At 49.2% G+C, this 16352-nt stretch overlaps 4 protein-coding genes across 4 annotated transcripts; all 4 read right to left on the minus strand.

The window, feature by feature from the left end:
- Positions 1 to 19: 19 nt before the first annotated feature.
- Positions 20 to 1923, minus strand: ALTATR162_LOCUS1298 (uncharacterized protein; the record flags this gene model as incomplete). The annotated part of the gene is made up of 5 exons (XM_043308894.1): positions 20 to 57; positions 119 to 127; positions 956 to 1527; positions 1581 to 1745; positions 1805 to 1923. 5 exons carry the CDS (start codon positions 1921 to 1923, stop codon positions 20 to 22), a joined length of 903 nt encoding a protein of 300 aa, XP_043164829.1.
- A 2644-nt stretch (positions 1924 to 4567) lies between these two features.
- Positions 4568 to 6534, minus strand: ALTATR162_LOCUS1299 (uncharacterized protein; the record flags this gene model as incomplete). Its single annotated transcript, XM_043308895.1, has 3 exons — positions 4568 to 5449; positions 5497 to 5997; positions 6049 to 6534. The coding sequence occupies 3 exons, from the start codon at positions 6532 to 6534 to the stop codon at positions 4568 to 4570; spliced, it is 1869 nt and encodes a 622-aa protein (XP_043164830.1).
- Positions 6535 to 7089: 555 nt separating this feature from the next.
- Positions 7090 to 8056, minus strand: ALTATR162_LOCUS1300 (uncharacterized protein; the record flags this gene model as incomplete). The annotated part of the gene is made up of 2 exons (XM_043308896.1): positions 7090 to 7964; positions 8020 to 8056. 2 exons carry the CDS (start codon positions 8054 to 8056, stop codon positions 7090 to 7092), a joined length of 912 nt encoding a protein of 303 aa, XP_043164831.1.
- A 294-nt stretch (positions 8057 to 8350) lies between these two features.
- Positions 8351 to 10073, minus strand: ALTATR162_LOCUS1301 (uncharacterized protein; the record flags this gene model as incomplete). Its single annotated transcript, XM_043308897.1, has 2 exons — positions 8351 to 9915; positions 9968 to 10073. The coding sequence occupies 2 exons, from the start codon at positions 10071 to 10073 to the stop codon at positions 8351 to 8353; spliced, it is 1671 nt and encodes a 556-aa protein (XP_043164832.1).
- Positions 10074 to 16352: the final 6279 nt, after the last annotated feature.

Raw genomic sequence — 16352 nt, forward strand, 5'->3', positions numbered from 1 at the left:
TATGCTTACGCTCGCCTTGTCAGCCAACCACTACGCGCTCGTTTGGGCAACTCAAATCTTCCGCTTAGGCGTCAGCTGACCCGCACAGCCTGCATACAGCATGCATGCTTATGCTTACAGTACGCGTCTAGAACCTTGAAATTTTCCAGACATTGGAAAAAAGACGTTACCGCAACGTGAGCAGAATCTTTCGTTACGAAGTTTTTCGAGCTGATTGGATTGACTCAAGTCAAGATACCAAGCAAGGAAAAGGGTGTGTGAAGGTTGCAGGATAGGCCGCCCCGGGAGTACTGAGTATTCTCCTAATGGCTGCTGAAGCGGCCGCCTCAAGAATGTGGCGAGGTTCCTTGGGATTCTCCTCATGGTTACAGAAGTGGTCGCCCCATCGTGATGGAGTTTGGCAATGGAGGAAGGCTGTTTCAGGTCGATGCGTTGCTGCCTGTTACCAAGTCCGAGGCATCAGACCATGACTGTGTGGCAATTGATGGGTGGGGGCCATCAACGAATGCAAGTCGACATTATGAGTATTGACGTTTGAGTATTCCTGCCTGAATGTAGACGAAGTGACGGGATGCAGAAGGTATGGTGGTCGCAGACGTGGTAATATTGGTATTTGACTCAATAGATGTTAAAACACAAAGACAAGAATCTAGTCCACCAAAATAATGCCGTAATAACCATGCAACATATACATCATTCCAATACAACCTCAGATATATCCAAAGCGATGGATGGACGTAAAAAGGTATCAATCCCGAAGCACCCAAGGACGCCGAGCCCAGAACACCGACGCTATCCGTGTGCGTAGAGAATGCGTAGTTTTGCCGTAGACAACATGGAAGAAGGAGAAAGCAGAGCAACACAAATTATACGTTCATCTGACCAAGCTCAATCTCTCTTCTCCTCTCTTCCCGGCTTAGGTTTCTCGAGTGACTGCTGTGTCTTCCATCCGTACTTGGCGGCCGGTTCGCCGTCCTTCCACGGCCCTGCCATTGTTGCCATGCCTGATGTTCACTGAGACTATCCGGTCTACTGTCCGATCGATCGCGGTTCCAATCGACATGTGTTTGTGCAGGCGTGCCCACCAACTCCTGACTGTGCAGGTGTCTTTCCTGCTGCTCCCTGTCTTCAGGGAGGTCTATTCTGAAAGTGCTGTTCGCGTCGGGACTGGGTCGTGGGTCGCCCTTTGCGAGGAGCAAGGCCATTTGCTGGTTTACGCGATCGTCTTCGGAGTAGACGGCGGCGGGTGGTGGGTTAGAGGGCGAGCGCATTGCGGTGGGGTACATGTTCGGGATGAAGTTGTTGTAGTAGGATTGTTCGGACCAAAGGTTTGCGCGGGTATCTGTTTGGCGTTTGGACTTGACTATCCGGCGGTAAGTCCATAGGAGGAGGGAACTGTAGAGGAGGGTTCCTGCGGCGCTGATTACGGTGCCGCTTATGGCGGCATTGCCCCAGTGATAGTTGTGGGAGGAGAGGAAGTTGTAGGCTATTGAGATGAGACCTAGGGCGGAGGATGTGAGTGCGGGACTATATGCGTCAGTATTGCGCCGGTGGTATAACGTATAGACTTGAAGTCTTACAGGAAGACACCGTCGGCTTGGAAGCGCTCATTGCGACAGGCGAAGCAGAGCAGTGCTGTGAAGGAGTAGCCGGCAGTGAGAAGTGCGACAACAAAAACAGATAGGACTGCTTCACTGAATCTAAGCCTGGGATCGTTTGCGTAGAGGCCCGGCAGTATCAGGTAGCTGCGAGGCATCAGTATGTATTTCTCAGAACCGACTTGGTATGCATCGCGCGCACTCACCCTCCCAATATCATCCACGACGCAGCCAGGGCTATAAGGCGCCAATACCACGGCGTACCCTCTCTCCTCTCGTTGCCCGAATCGTTGATGTTGACATAGCTCTTGTTGCTAGAGCGCATTGGATCGATGGTTCGCGCGTTCCGCAGCGGGGTGGTGCCTTGTTCGCGATTCAGGTGGTGGTTGGCCTCGAAGCCGTCGTTTCTCGCGCAGTCCCAGCGAGCGACTCAAAAGATGCCGGCATGCAGACCAGAGGAGCGTGATTAAACGAGTGACTTTGGCAAAGGCCTCTGTTGTCGAGATTCGAAATGGGATATGAGGCTCACTTGCACCTGGTTCACTTGTATTCAGCCTGACGCGGTGCAGATCGCTTCGGTCCGTCGATTGCAGATGGAGCCGAGGCGAGGCGACTGGTGCACGGCGCAATGGTTTCTAGACGATGGGAAAAGCAACAACAACAACGAGCGACCAGAACGAGACGCCGTTTGTATTGAGTATGAATAAGAGCAAAGAAGTAGCGAGCGAAGATGTGGGCTGAACGGGCGGTGGGAGAAGAGGGCGCCAACGTGTTGCTCGTACTTCGCTGAGGCGGAGGACGCCTGCATATTCGCTCAGCCACTCGACGACCTGCTGAGCATTGCTGCCACCCCTGCCATATCTTCCCTGTTGATCAAGATGATCGTGAGCGTCTTCAATGCGTGTTGTTCAAAATCGCGATCGCAGCTACTCGTTGATCAGCGATCGAGCGCTTTCATCTTCAACATCGGGATTTCTCCCATCGCTCCTGGAAACACCACCAAGCAAGAGACCCACGATCCTATCTTGTGTCTCTTTGTTCTTCTGGCCTGCCCAGGGCGACCCCAGATTCCAAAACGCGTCATCACCAGTTCCTAGCCAAGCCTTCTGCCCATGTCTGCTCAATCTCGCTGACCGCGCCGCACCTTGGGTGGTGCAGCTTACTCCACGAGCCACCGCTCCCATTCGGATCTGCCAATGTCCATCATTCACTCTCCCATTGTAGCGCTAGCGACTTCGTGTTCTCCGGTAGAGACAGTTACCGGTCAGACATGACGTCGTGGCTCTTATTGCATAGCGAGATGTCGCAAATTCGTCATGAACCTCTTGTCATGGCGTTGCGAAGTGTTGGTATGGCATCGCAGCCGGTACGCATTCTGGCACACCAGACTGCCTCGTGTTGCTGCTTTGCCAACAGTGCCGTTCCGCCCACAATAGAACTCGCATGGTACAGCGCATGACAGCAATCCTTCGCGCGGAGAAATACCACACGCGAAAATAAGCGATCCTTCAGTACTTGGTTCTTTGACTTTACAAACTCAAATACACCGGGCGCGTCGCATGTTCAGACCTACAGCGCGATGCGCTGCCTTGCGTGCGTAGGACCATGGTACAACATCACAAGCTATGAGACCGTTTTCCACGCTGATAGGGCATGGCACGAACCGACCGTCAGTCTCGTTCGACTGCTAAATCATCATGACCAACATACGCGACTGGGCGTTAACACTAGTTTTCCTAGCAAACGTACTGTGCGCGCTCGTCATGGTCGAGATTCATGTCCATCTATGAATGCTTTGTTACCATTAGAAGACTACGCCTTCCAAGCCTGGAAATCAATAGATAACTTAATTGTGCACTTGCTGAATCCGCATCTTCTCGATGCCCCCTTTCAACCATACAAACATACGTATAAGACGAGATAGCGGTGTCTGTTACGATGTCGACCCGTGCACCTGGTTCACGTTGCAGGGAATGCTTCCAGTGCCTCGCACATGCGTTTCATCCACACAACCACACCGCATCTCACTTTACGAACCAGCCATAATTATCGTTATTAATCCTACGACCTTGCTCCTTGAGACTTCGGCGTCGCCTCTTCCGGAGTCTATCGTACGAAACCCGCTGGCGCTATCTACTCAGGGGTACGAGGCGTCATGTTGTCGGGTATACCGAAATTTACTCAGTAAGATGATAACACGGCAGATGTAGCGGTCGCCGACCTTGTGGTCGTTGCTTCGAGTTCAATGTCGTTTACTACAGTAAGTGTTCGCAGACGCCGGGAGTTCGTCGCTAGAGACGCGGGCACTACTTCGGCTCATGACCCACAAACAAGCGAAAACCACAGTCCGTTTTCCTAACCTCGTAGGCTACGCGCTTGAAAGGCATTGCACTGGTCTGAGCTCGTGCTACGTGTTTCATGAATATTATATTTCTCAATTGAAGTTCTTACATCGATCATCTACTCAGCCTTCTAGGTTGGTCAATCTTCAGTAGTATAGTGGTCAGTATTTCCGCTTGTCACCATCACAGGCAACTCGCGGGAGACCGGGGTTCAATTCCCCGCTGGAGAGTTCTCTTTTTGCAGTCCTTTTTGCAGTTTTTTTTGCAGTTTTTTTACCTAGTCCGGTGAAAGTGTGGCGGGAGATGATAGTCTGTGCACCTGGCCCCCACCTCCCAACCTTCGGGCCTCACGACTACCAGTCTTGCCAAACAACATATAGCAATAGACATATTCTTTTTGAACCTTATAGCCTTCTACTGATATGTGAGGAGAGCCTACATGCGCCTAGCGTGACTCATGGAGCGAGCACGACGTCGCGAGATGCTACAATGCTCTAATGCTTCAGCCTCTAATTACTATCATCAAATGACCATGGAACGTTCTCATGATCTGTTTATGTTAACGCTAGTAAATAGCCATACTTTACAAAAAAGGGCCGGGCGCTCCGGAACTTTCGATACCACGATCTAGATATAGAATGACCCGGCGAAACACACAACAGAATACACAAAGACCAACATGGTCAAATGATCGCTTGGCTTTCCCATGTTTTCTCTCCTAGGGCGAGAGTACTCCTGCTTTGGGTATCGTACCCCACTCTTCTCATCCAGTCGTAAGGCTTCGTCTGCGGTAACTTCGTTTGGTGGCCAGAAAAGGTAGCTCACTGGAATCCAACAGCTTACCAGCTGTCCGAGCCACCACACTGGTGGCCATCCGATCCTGGTCAGCAGAAATATCCATCGGTCGTGACCTGAGAGCACGACCTCAGCTGCCGAGTACGCAGTGCGAATATGAGCTGTCGGATCAAAGCAGCGTACGATGTTTAGTACGACACCGAGGACGCAAGCCAGAATGAAGCAGACGTGTACCCAAACCATCTGTTGCACGAAGATGGCTCGAAAGCGGCCGAGAAACCCCGAAGGCTTCGGCCCACGCTCTTTGATCTTCGAGGACAAACTTCCACTTGGGGTGAATCCAGGCTTTGTCCCACCGAAACGATTGGGAAGTATCATACCGCGAACAAGGGACAGCGCGTAGTATGGAACAAGCCAAACATCGGCTTGGTCCCAGCGCATCGCATCTCGATACCCCACAAATAGCGCCAAACTTACCTTGTGTGCCGTATCGGCAAAGATCCAGATGCAAACGAGTCGCAGAAGCCAGGCAAGTTGCCAACGCTCGTAGTAAACCACGAAGGGATACCCAGCCAGTAGAGCGAGTGGAAGACCGATATAGCCGAGCCAGTTTAGAGCGCTATTTATAACAGATCCCGCGCCGAAAACGAATCCGGCAAGGCGTTGGCGGGCGCTACAGAAAGGGGCTGTCGGGCCCCAAAGACGGAAGTTGATCTATCGACGGTAAGTCTTAGTCACCAATGTGATGGTCAGACACTTACCTTGGACGCCGTCTGCACGTTGCCAATGGTCCACCTGGTCCGCTGTTTGATATGGCCGGAAAGGGTATCCGGCATCTCACCGCACTGCAAGTACTCGTCAATATAAGCTACCGACCAGCCCTTCCCGAGGAGCATGGAGCTACACGCCGTGTCCTCACTAATCGAATACGTAGGAAAGCCACCAATGTCTTCTATCGCTTCCCTGCGTGCCAGATACCCAGATCCAACGCAGTCGCCTGCGCCTAGTCCGTCGTGGATGAGCTCCGTCACGGCATAGAAGTAATCGAGATCTTGCCGGACCGGATCATTGCGTGGGATGTTCCAAAAATACTGTGGCGGGCATGTCATGCCCATCTTGGAATTGTTGAGAAGATGCGGCATCATGGCGCGTAGCCAATTTGGTTGGACTATCATGTCAACGTCCAAGCCTGCGACGAATGGTGAGGGAAGCTCTGTGAGCTTTGCGCTGAACCTCAATCCGTTGTTCAGATTACCCGCTTTCTGGCGATGATGTCAGTAAGAGCTAGTGTGTAGGGGAAGCGGACAGCGCACATAGTCGGGCACTTCTGGTTCCTCACGGCTCGTATAGTGTGCGTGTGGATACTTTCGCGATACATACAACATTCTCTCCTCTAACTCTCTAGACCGACCATCATCGCACAAGACCACACTAAGGCGATCCGCTGGCCAATCCGTCTCGCATGCAGCCCTGACAACATTGAGGATGGTGTCATTGTCCTCTCCACACGCAGTAATGAGAACGGCTACCACTGGAACATCATCGCCTTCAGGATGGAGCTTTGGACGCCTAGGTCGCTGTAGGATAAAAACGCGGTTAAAGTAGAGCAAGATAGTAGGGAGATATTGGAACAGTTCTACAACAACGAAGAACCAGGCTAGGCCTAGCTGATATCGTCCGACTACTTGCATGTACGCAAGACAGTAAACTCGGAAACAGAAGTAGGCCAGTAGACAGATTGGTGCTAGGAGACCTGTGGCAGATACGAGGGGCCAGGCGGAGTCTGGCGCGACAGCCATGTTGTGAGTTGGAATGAAGAGATGAAGCCACAAGAGAGTCGTTGGTAATGGGTTGTAGTCAACGATGAGACTTTTAGTACCTTTTTGAGTTTACGCCATTTCGAGAATAGCATGAATATAGCCTTCTATTGCATTGGTTGGCTGAGTATGCTCCGGAGCTCGAGGATCTTTTTACCGGGGATTGCCGTAGAAGAGACGGGAGGATCGTTAGGTCGGCGCGCATCCAATTTTGGAACGTCGTGGGAAGCAGGTTCTCTACGTGTTGATCTTGCGTGCGAGGACGAAATCGTCATAGGTGGGTACAGCACATACAAGATCATTGCGCAGAAGTACACGCTTGCATCAATTGGACGTCAGCTACTAACGATTTCCAAGGAGGTGGACACCATCATTCGCTTTGTACGAATAAGATGATATACACGTGTATCGGGCATGTGTTTGCTTATTTCTCGAACCACGCTTCTCCCACAACGCACTTGCTTTTGAACATGAAACAAAATCTCCGTCGACGTACCTATCTGACGTACTCACTCAATGTTCTAATCACATCTAGACCTATGCATCGACAGCCAACCTCATCTTCAACAAATCCCCCTCAACAATCTCTTTCCTCAATTCTTCCAACTCCTCCATATCCCAACACGCACTAACATATCTCCCACCCAACCACTCCCTCCTCTCACTCCCCAACCAAACTAAAGTATCCCCAGCCAACTCGGGTGTATCAACAAGCCATCCGTGCATATGTCCAGGCATGTTCAGTGCAAGTTCTGTCTGCACACCCCCAGGGTGCACGGCAATAGCCACCATCCCATCCCTCCCCTCTCCAACTCCATGGTCCTGGTTAATGAAATCTGTAAAGCGGAGCGACGCCAGTTTCGCTGGTCCATAGGAAGAGGATTGCGGGACTATCATGAGAGCGCCGATAGATGTGATGTTTATGATGATTTTCGAACCGGCGAGGAGTAAGGCCCAGAATGCCCGGGTCATGAGAAAAGGGCCTTTGACGCTGACTTCGTAGTCGCGCCACCAGGCTTCGGGGTCGGTGTCTGGGATACCAGCGAAGGGAGCGAGACTTCCAGCGTTGTTGATAAGTACATCGAGTTTGCCCTCGAACTTCTCTGTTACGTCTTTCACTGCGGCATCTACGCTGTCTTTACTGGTGACGTCGAGGTCTAGGGCTAGGACCTGTGGTTCGGGATGACCTGCATTCTTGGCTGCAGATTGGACATCTGAGACGACGTCGGAGAGCGAGGAGCGTGCGCCGAGGGCTATACGGGATGCACCTGCTTTTGCGTAGCTGATGGCTGTAGCGCGACCGACGCCTTTGGAAGCGCCCGTGATGAGGATGTGTTTACCCGAGAGGTTCAACTTGGTGGGGGTTATGTAAGCATAAGTGTCGTGTCGGTCTGTCGGAGTGAAGTTCGTGCCTAGCGTTTGTTGGTAAGGTTGTCTTCGTGGGAAATTAGAGTTCGGGTAAAGTACCGTTTGAGGCGCGCTTTTCGCCAAGGTCTTTAGACATGTTGATGCTTAGTTTTTGCTGTACAGACTACAAGTACTTGTAGATGTTCTGAAATTGAATTCGACAACGGCAAAGTAACATTTGTGAACGCATGGTTAGTAATGTAAGGCCGGCTGTGACATGACGTAACCGGACCCACACTCGTTATGGGGAGGACTTGGTACTAGGATCAGGCAGTATGCAAGGGGCTTATCGGAAGTACCTGTTCGGCAGTTGCAGCGAGACAAGATGCGTGGTCCAAAGATCATTAGTAGATTGTGAACCAAATCGAGACTATTACTATAAGCAACGCGCTTACTTGCTCAACGCTAATATTCTCTCCACCGCCCTCTCTGCCACGATCATAACACCCATGACTGGGTTGGTAGTAAGAGGCGGCACGATACTTGCATCAATCACGAACAAGTTCTGCATGCCCATTACCTTCGTATCCGCATCAACGCAAGATTCCATCCGGCAACTGCTGCTCCAATGCTGGACATTGCCAAGTGTATATGCACTTGGCGTGGTCAACCAAGTTGTAAGTTGCGCGACCGTCGAGTTCTTTGCAACGTTAAGCGGAGTGAGGGTGGGAGGAAGAGCTTGGAAGATGTTGTGGACGAATGTGGCGATTGCCGTTGCGTCGCGGGGATCAGAGTAGAAGTTTGACGATGGTAAGGCGATACCCCTAGCATCGAGGTTTACACGACCGACGGATCGAAGACCAGATGTGCCGTAGACATTGAGTGTGATGGTTCCGTTTTCCATGAGGCCCATTGCACCAGAAGAGTCGATGGTACCCTGGCAGCCTACTACGTCGTCGCCTTGCTCTATGTAGTCCCAGAATGCGCTTGTTTGCGAAGCGAATGTGTAAGGTCCTGACCGGTTGTTGAGGTAAAGATCAATGTCGGGCACAGGTGGGTTGGAGTAGTTGTAACTGTACGACGCGACCTCGTCGGAGTATAGCTCGATGAAGGTGTTTGGATTATCAAAGACACTGTTACCAACAGCGGTGTTATTGATCCAGTCTTGAGAAGGGACGCTAACGTGACCTTTTATAGAGAGGTTCTTCAAGGTCTCTGCCTCACCGATACCTGACCACATCAGCAGTTGGGGACTGAGAAGCGCGCCGGCTGAAGAGATGACCATTCCGCCCTCCTTGATGCAGATACTGTGAGAGCCAGTTGCGCCATTGGTTTGAACGTCAACACCAGTCGCTACATCGCCTTCTCGACGGACACGCAGCACCTTGGTACCGGTCTGGAAGGAAAAGTTCGTTCGATTAAGCGCGGACTGAAGGTAGGTCTTCACTGGTCCGCTCCTTTGGCCGTTCTCATAGTACCAGATGGGGTGACCAAAGGCCTTGCTCTTGTTGTGGTTTTCAATACCATCATTGAGACCGACCTCCGCATAACCAGCGCCATCGACTAGCCATTGCTTCGCGGCTTCGTAGCCGCTCTGCAGATACCGCTTGCCATCCATTGAAGGGCTGTCTGTGTTCGGCTGTTTCGTCCTAACCTTATTGATAGCTGATTGCATGTCGGCATCCTTCCAGCCTTCTGGGAAGTAGCGGTTCCAATCGCTCGCGGGCGGCTGGAAGAACAGTCCAGCGTTGATTGCCGAGTTACCACCGACAGTGCATCCTTGGAACGCGTTGACGACGTCTGATGCGCAGGTCAGGTTGCCTTCTCCCGAGTTCGAAAAGATGGACTTGTACAGCCCTGGAACGTCAACGCGGCTCAGTTCAGTCCCGTTTAGCCATTCTGGTCGAGCACGACCGCCGGTTACGTAGTATGACGGGCCGCCCTGCTCTAGGAGTAGAGTCTTCTTGCCAGCTTCGCTCATGCGGTCTGCTGTAACGATACCTGCTGGGCCAGAGCCTAGAAATGTCAGTTCTAATGCCGGGCGTTGAGTACGGATGTTCGAACTTACCGACGACGATCACGTCCCAATCACCACCAGCACAGGCCTCTGCTGAAGCATAGCTCGCGACAGCTGCGACTGGCAGCAAAGCCTTCCACATATAAGATGCAACCATGATGTCTTGTTAGTTGGACTTCCAGAGGTGCCGTTTGTCCTTTGTTGGGAGGCTGCGGCTCCTTACGGCCAGGCTGAAGGGCTTGCTTTAAGCATCTCATGTCACTTCCATCTAGCATGTACGCTTACTCTAGCCGCGAGCTCTAAAGCACGGTGATGCACAAGTACCACCATGCTAAGCAAATTTGCAGATTGAAGCTGGAAGCCGCCATCATCGAACACGAAGAGGTATGACGCCGCTTACGAGATGGTGCGTGCGCAGGGCTAATCCATCGCTCAGACGCGGGTACTTTTCCTCATCGCACGCACTACAGGGGCTTGGATCGTACGCCGGTGGATATCAGTGGGACTTATAAAAATCCGAACATTGGTGCTGCGGCTGCGTGGCGGTCGTTGCGTGGTTATTTTGGGATATGAGGTGAGTTGGAGATGTGGCGATGGTGAGGGGTCGAGGAGGAGCCAAACCTTAGCGGAAGGCGCCGCTGAAGTCTTGACTTTTTGCGTCAGTCATCCAGATCTTGACTATAGTATTTTGTTCTTGCGACTCTCCTACAAATCGCATCACAGATGACGAAATTATGTGAGAAAGCTTGGGAAGCTTGTTGCGCGATCTCATGCAGCTTCTCCGCTCGGGCCGACCGGAAGGATTGCTAGTGGGACGATGGTATAGGGCGAGGGCCAGAAAGCGGCACGCGCATGGCATCCTGATGGAGATGTGGATTCTGAATTCGTGTGGGATATATTGACAGGTTGCTAGGGTCATTCCTGAATCTTAACTGGATCACGAACAGGGTCAGGCATACAAGAGTTATGCCGCACGCGATACATGTTTTCGTGCCAGCAACGACGTGTACTTGGTGGACACTGAGGGCCGCGACCAGATGTCTCTCGTATTACCGTTCCGTTTTGGATCCATAGTTACTACTCAACACGTTGTCCAGTAGACATGACTAAAGTTTGACACTCCAAGCCCCAGAACGACGATTGTGAAATGGGCACTCACGTCCGTCATATCAGATGGAGCAAGGCAACGAAAGAAGACACTTTCGCATCCGGTGAGATCAAGCGGAAAGTGTTGTGAGAGTTACACATTGGCTACAATTTGATCGTTGACATATACAGGAGGTGTGACTATTGGTCTAAGGAGTGCACTCACCCGTGGCGTTATCAGAATCAGAACTGGTAGTGCGATTTGATCCTTCACCAAGAGACCATGCTTCGTACAGCACGCATGCGTTGTACAAAGCAGTACTACAACCAGCATCTCATCGTGGAAGTAACTTCACCCTTATAGAAATGAACCCACCATGTCCAGACGGTGCAGATAACCAAAACGATGTTCGCTTGAAATTCCGGTCTCCACGCATCGGCTCCAACTTTTCTGAGGAATTAGGGAAGCTCTGCAGGAAGTGCACCTCAGTTAGTCGTAATATGCTTAGCCGCTGTGCAGCAGGTCTTGCGCAACAAATGGATCTCAATCCCGCCAGCCATACCGTCTGCGTACAGAGCGTCAGAGATCCAGATCATATCTGGTATGACAAAATGGTCCACGAGCACTGCACATCGATTTTGACTAGAGGGAGTGTCCTAGCGCGGAGTCCAAAGGACGCCTTGGAGCAGCTGATTCGCGCACTTGACGTTCAGACCTTCTGCCGAAGCACTGCTCGACATCTGACGCAACTTCGACCTGTGACGTAATCAGTGAAGTCGAATTCGCAGTGCTTGGTCTTCAGAATACCTACTCCAACGAAACTTTCGACTGGCTTGACGTCACCTTCAAGAAGCGCTTGGTGCCTGTGAAAGAAGCTCAAGCCTGCTACTATTCGATTTCTCCAATTGTCGCGGATCTTGCCTTCAGTTCTGTCATCAACCAGAAATGCCGAAGCTACAGCTAAGCAACCTTTAAGGACTATATCACGTTTGGACAATCTTTCGGCTGTGGGTATGAAAAAAAAGTTCTCAGCCTGCCCTTGTTGTCCAAGGTCTCGAAGACGTCGCAGTACTGCCTCCGGTTGTGGAATCAACATACAACGCGAGTTGCCAGGCTGCTAGTGAGATTCGCCTTCAACTATATCCTGGACTAGACCACGACCCTGTAGTTCCAGCTGCAGCACCCAAATTTCTCAAGTGGATGAATGATCGCTTTACCAGTAAACCTACGTTAGGTGAATGCACGAAAACAACGGTCGAGCCTTTTGATGCTGCCAACATGTATGCACTTGAGGAATCGAGTTGAGTAACTCTAAGGCTCTGAATTGCTTGTTCCTAGTTCAATTTATCTAATGTGGTTCACCACTACGCAGTGCTCCCCATGAACATCGTAGCTTGTACTTGACCAATATCTTATCAACACAAGAACTCAGTACCATTCATGAGGGACGAATCACATAGTGTGATTTCCTGTATGGCGCCTGCTGTAAGGGTGCGATGGGTTGACCATAAGTGCAAGGTATAACAGTAATGAATTCGATAGAGAAGCTACACTACGCTTGCGCTGAGTCTATGTATCACGTAGTGCTAGGTTCGAGAAACTTCTAAGGGTCCGTGGAGCGCCGATGAAGCCCCGACAACGCTCCGAGGGTTGCAGCCTATCCCAACCAGCTATAACGAAGGCCACAGGCTAAGTACTACTAACCAAGGCTTCAGCCTCTTACAGTACCCCCCTTCTTAGGCTTAGATCCCTCCTATGTAGCGTGTTTCTAATCTTTAAGAGCATTAGTCTCTTTTAGATTTACGGCTGGTTCCTAAGTTAGATCGGGATAGCCTTCCTATTTTACTAGGTACTGCTTTCTGTGCCCCTGGCCTCTCTCCTCTAGGATCTCCTCTACTAGATACATCTCTTCTCTATCTACCTTAATAGGCTCTAGCTCGTTATTATCTTGTGGCTAACTAGGTAACGGGTCCGATGAAGCGAGCCTTAGCATGTTGACGTTGAATACTGGATGAACTCGTCTAGGAGTGTTTAGCTTGACTGCGCTTAGTCCTACAATCTTAAGTACTGTATACTTTAAGTTCTTCTAGTTAAGTTTTCTGCTTGGCCTCTTAGTCTTAAAGTAGTCGCTTAGCTTTAACTATACTTTGTTACTAACTTGCAATTGAGGAGCTTGTTTCCGTCTCTTATTAGCCTGCAGTTCTTGGTCTTATTAGGCCTCTCCTATGATCGCTTGAGCTAGCTGAATGCTCTGCCTTAATCTTTCTACGATGTTCTTAGCCTTTTTATGCTCGTCTTGCACTCTCTTTCCCTTAGGCTTGTTTTCTAGGCCGTACTTAATAGTAATCTGAACAGGGTCTACTTCGCATCTGTGCTGCATAAAGAATAGTAACATCCTTGTAGACCGCGCTTCCCTTGCTGTAATTGCGATTTTAGCTATTCCTAGGTTGGATTTCTAATTGCTCTAATTCTAGTCGCAGAAAGCGCGGAGGTAGGCTTGTACTGTCGCGTTCATTCTCTCCGTAGATCTATCGGTCTCTAGGTAGTATCCTAACAATAGTCTTCGCTTAATACTTATTAGTTCACAAAGCCTAGCCTACATGTAGCTTACAAACTGTAAGCCTTGGTCTAAAGTAATGTAGTCTGGTAGCTAGTGGTATGCAACGACGTGATTTATGTACGCCTTAGCTACACTCTCTGTCGTAATTTCTGCTAAGCCCATAAGTACTACGTCCTTACTAAGGCGGTCTGTTACTACTATTAGGTTAGTACAGCCCTCACTTTCAGGCAAGCCTGTTATAAAGTCCATAGAGACTTCCTTCTAGATGCGTTTAGGAATTGGTAAAGGCCGTAGTAACCCTTGGAGGCCATCTCTCTAAGGCTTCACTTATCTGTAAATAGAACAGTTCCGTACATACTAGCGAACTGAGTTGCTTAATAAAGGCTAGAAATACTCCCGTGCAACAGCTTAGTATGTAAGGTTTCTTCCTAGGTGTCCTAAGGCCCTTAAAGAGTGCATTTTGTGTATGATGCTAGTCCTTAGAGGTTTACTGTCTGGTACCCATTTTCGATCTCGATATAATAGGTTACTAGAGTCGTCTAAGCGACACTCTGAGATTGATAGCTTGAGGTCTAAGGCTGTTAGAAACTTGCGTTCACTGTCCCTAACCGCTTTCTAGGCCGATTAGTACACCTAATCTTTTTCTCTAGCTTCCTCTTATAGTTGCTCTAACCTGTGTTGAGCTAGTAGGGTTGGGGGTGCAGACACTAGGTAGGAGAAAACTGTCGGTCTCTCAACACTACACTAAAAGATCTTCAGTGCTTCGTCGTCAGCTAGGTCTTTGTCTATCGTAGCAGTAGCGGGTTTAAAGACCTGCAGGAAACGTTAAGAGATCCGTGCATCTAAACTATTAGCTGGCATATCCTAATGTCTTCTTAAAAGAGCATCAGCTCTAACATTGTCAGCTCCAGGCCGGTAGGCGATCTCTATATTTAGGAACTTTCTAAGAAACTAGGCCTATCTTATTTGGCGTTCGCTGAGCTGCTGAGGCTTCCTAAAGTACTCTAGGTTCTTGTAGTCAGTAATTACCGTGAACTTCTTTAAAGACCTTAGCATTCCGTCCTATTTAGCTATACAGCAGATTACTGCAAGTAATTCTTTATCGTGGATTTCGTAATTGCTCTGAGCGCTAGTTATCTTTTTTAAGTAGTAGGCGACTGGTCGTAGCAGCCCTTGGTCATTGTACTAAGATAGTACTCTAGCAACTACGTAACTAGACGAGTTAGTCTCTAAGATAGTCTCTTAATCTAGGTCCTATTAAGCGAGTACTAGTTTGGTAATAAAGATCTCTTTTAGCTTGTTGAACGCCTATTACTCTACTTCTCCCTATTAGAAGGTAACATCTCTAGTTAACCTTGTAAGTGGAGCTGCTATCTCTGAGTAGTTCTTGATAAAACGTTAGTAGAAGTTTGCAAATCCTAGAAAGCTGCGCACTCCCTTTACGTTCACTGGGGGTTCCTATTCCTTAATAGCCTTAACCTTGTTAGGGTCTATTTTTAGTCCTTTGCTAGCTTTAATTACAAACCTAAGGTACTTTGTACATTTAACGTCGAACTCGCATTTCTTGATATCTAAAGGTAAACTAGCTTTGCCTATGGCCTTAAGGACCTTGTTTGTGTTTTGCTGGTGCTCCTTTAGAGTACTGTTGGTGTAGATCAAGACATTATCTAGGTAGGCTGAGCAGAAGTTGTCTATGTACTTACGAAGCGTCTAGTTGATATACCGCTAAAAGGTACTAGGTGCGTTTGCCATACTAAAAGGGGTGACTAGCTACTCGTACAATCTAAATCAGGTGCGGAAGGCTGTCTTCTATTCGTCTCCTACGTTAATCCTTATCCTGTAAAAAGTAGCTGATACATTAATCTTTGTAAACTATTTTGCTTTAGCGATGTTGTTAAAGGTCTCCTGGATTAGGGGTAACGGGTATTGGTCCTTCTTGGTAATTGCGTTAAGAGCTCTATAGTCTACGCAGAAGCGTAGCTCTCCTCCTGGCTTCTTTGCAAATAACACTAGAGAGGCAGCTAGGGAGCTGCTTGCTCTAATCCATCCCTTATCGAGGAGAGATATTAATTCCTTGCGTAAGACTAGGAGCTCTCCTCTGCTCATGTTGTACAAGGGGCCCTAGGGTGGCTCCTTCTCCTTGCTATTCTTATCCTTCTCTAGTTTAATCTAATAATTAATCTCTGGTCCGCGTAGAGGAGGCATCTTTGTAGCTGTTTTGGGGTTAAAGATCTAGGCTATGTGCTAGTGTGCTTTAGGAAGATAAGACATAACATTAACCTTCTTCTTTAGGGCTAACGCTTTCTTAATGTCTTAAAGAGAGGCTGCGAATATCTGTACTGTCTTGTCGTTCTTCAAGCGCTGGATGTACGTGTAATAAGCTGTTGCACTAATGCGCTTTAGCTGTAGGTCCTTCGGGATAGGGCGGTCCTCTGTGCTAATAAGGCAGATCCTCTAGTGTAATGAATAGATATAGATAGACTTCTTTAATAGAGCAATAGTAACTTGTCTCTTGTTTATCTACAGGCGTCTAAGTATAAGATTATACCCTAGGTGTGAAGGCGCAACGTATCCCTATATAGTGTCCTTGTAGCCTTAAATGTTAATAGTAAGCCTAGCGACTCTTCTAATAGTCCTAGGCTCTTTAGTAACTCCTTCTAACACGCGGGGGGAGATAGGTAGGCACTGTAAACTAGCACGTTTAACAAGGCAGGGGCTTATAAGAGAGTATAAGAGATTTCTAGTGTTAATTAAGGTTAAAGCAAAGGTATGCTAGTTAACTAGTGTCT

Source organism: Alternaria atra (assembly GCF_907166805.1).
Source record: "Alternaria atra isolate CS162 genome assembly, contig: 21, whole genome shotgun sequence".
Classification (NCBI taxonomy): Eukaryota; Fungi; Ascomycota; class Dothideomycetes; order Pleosporales; family Pleosporaceae; genus Alternaria; species Alternaria atra.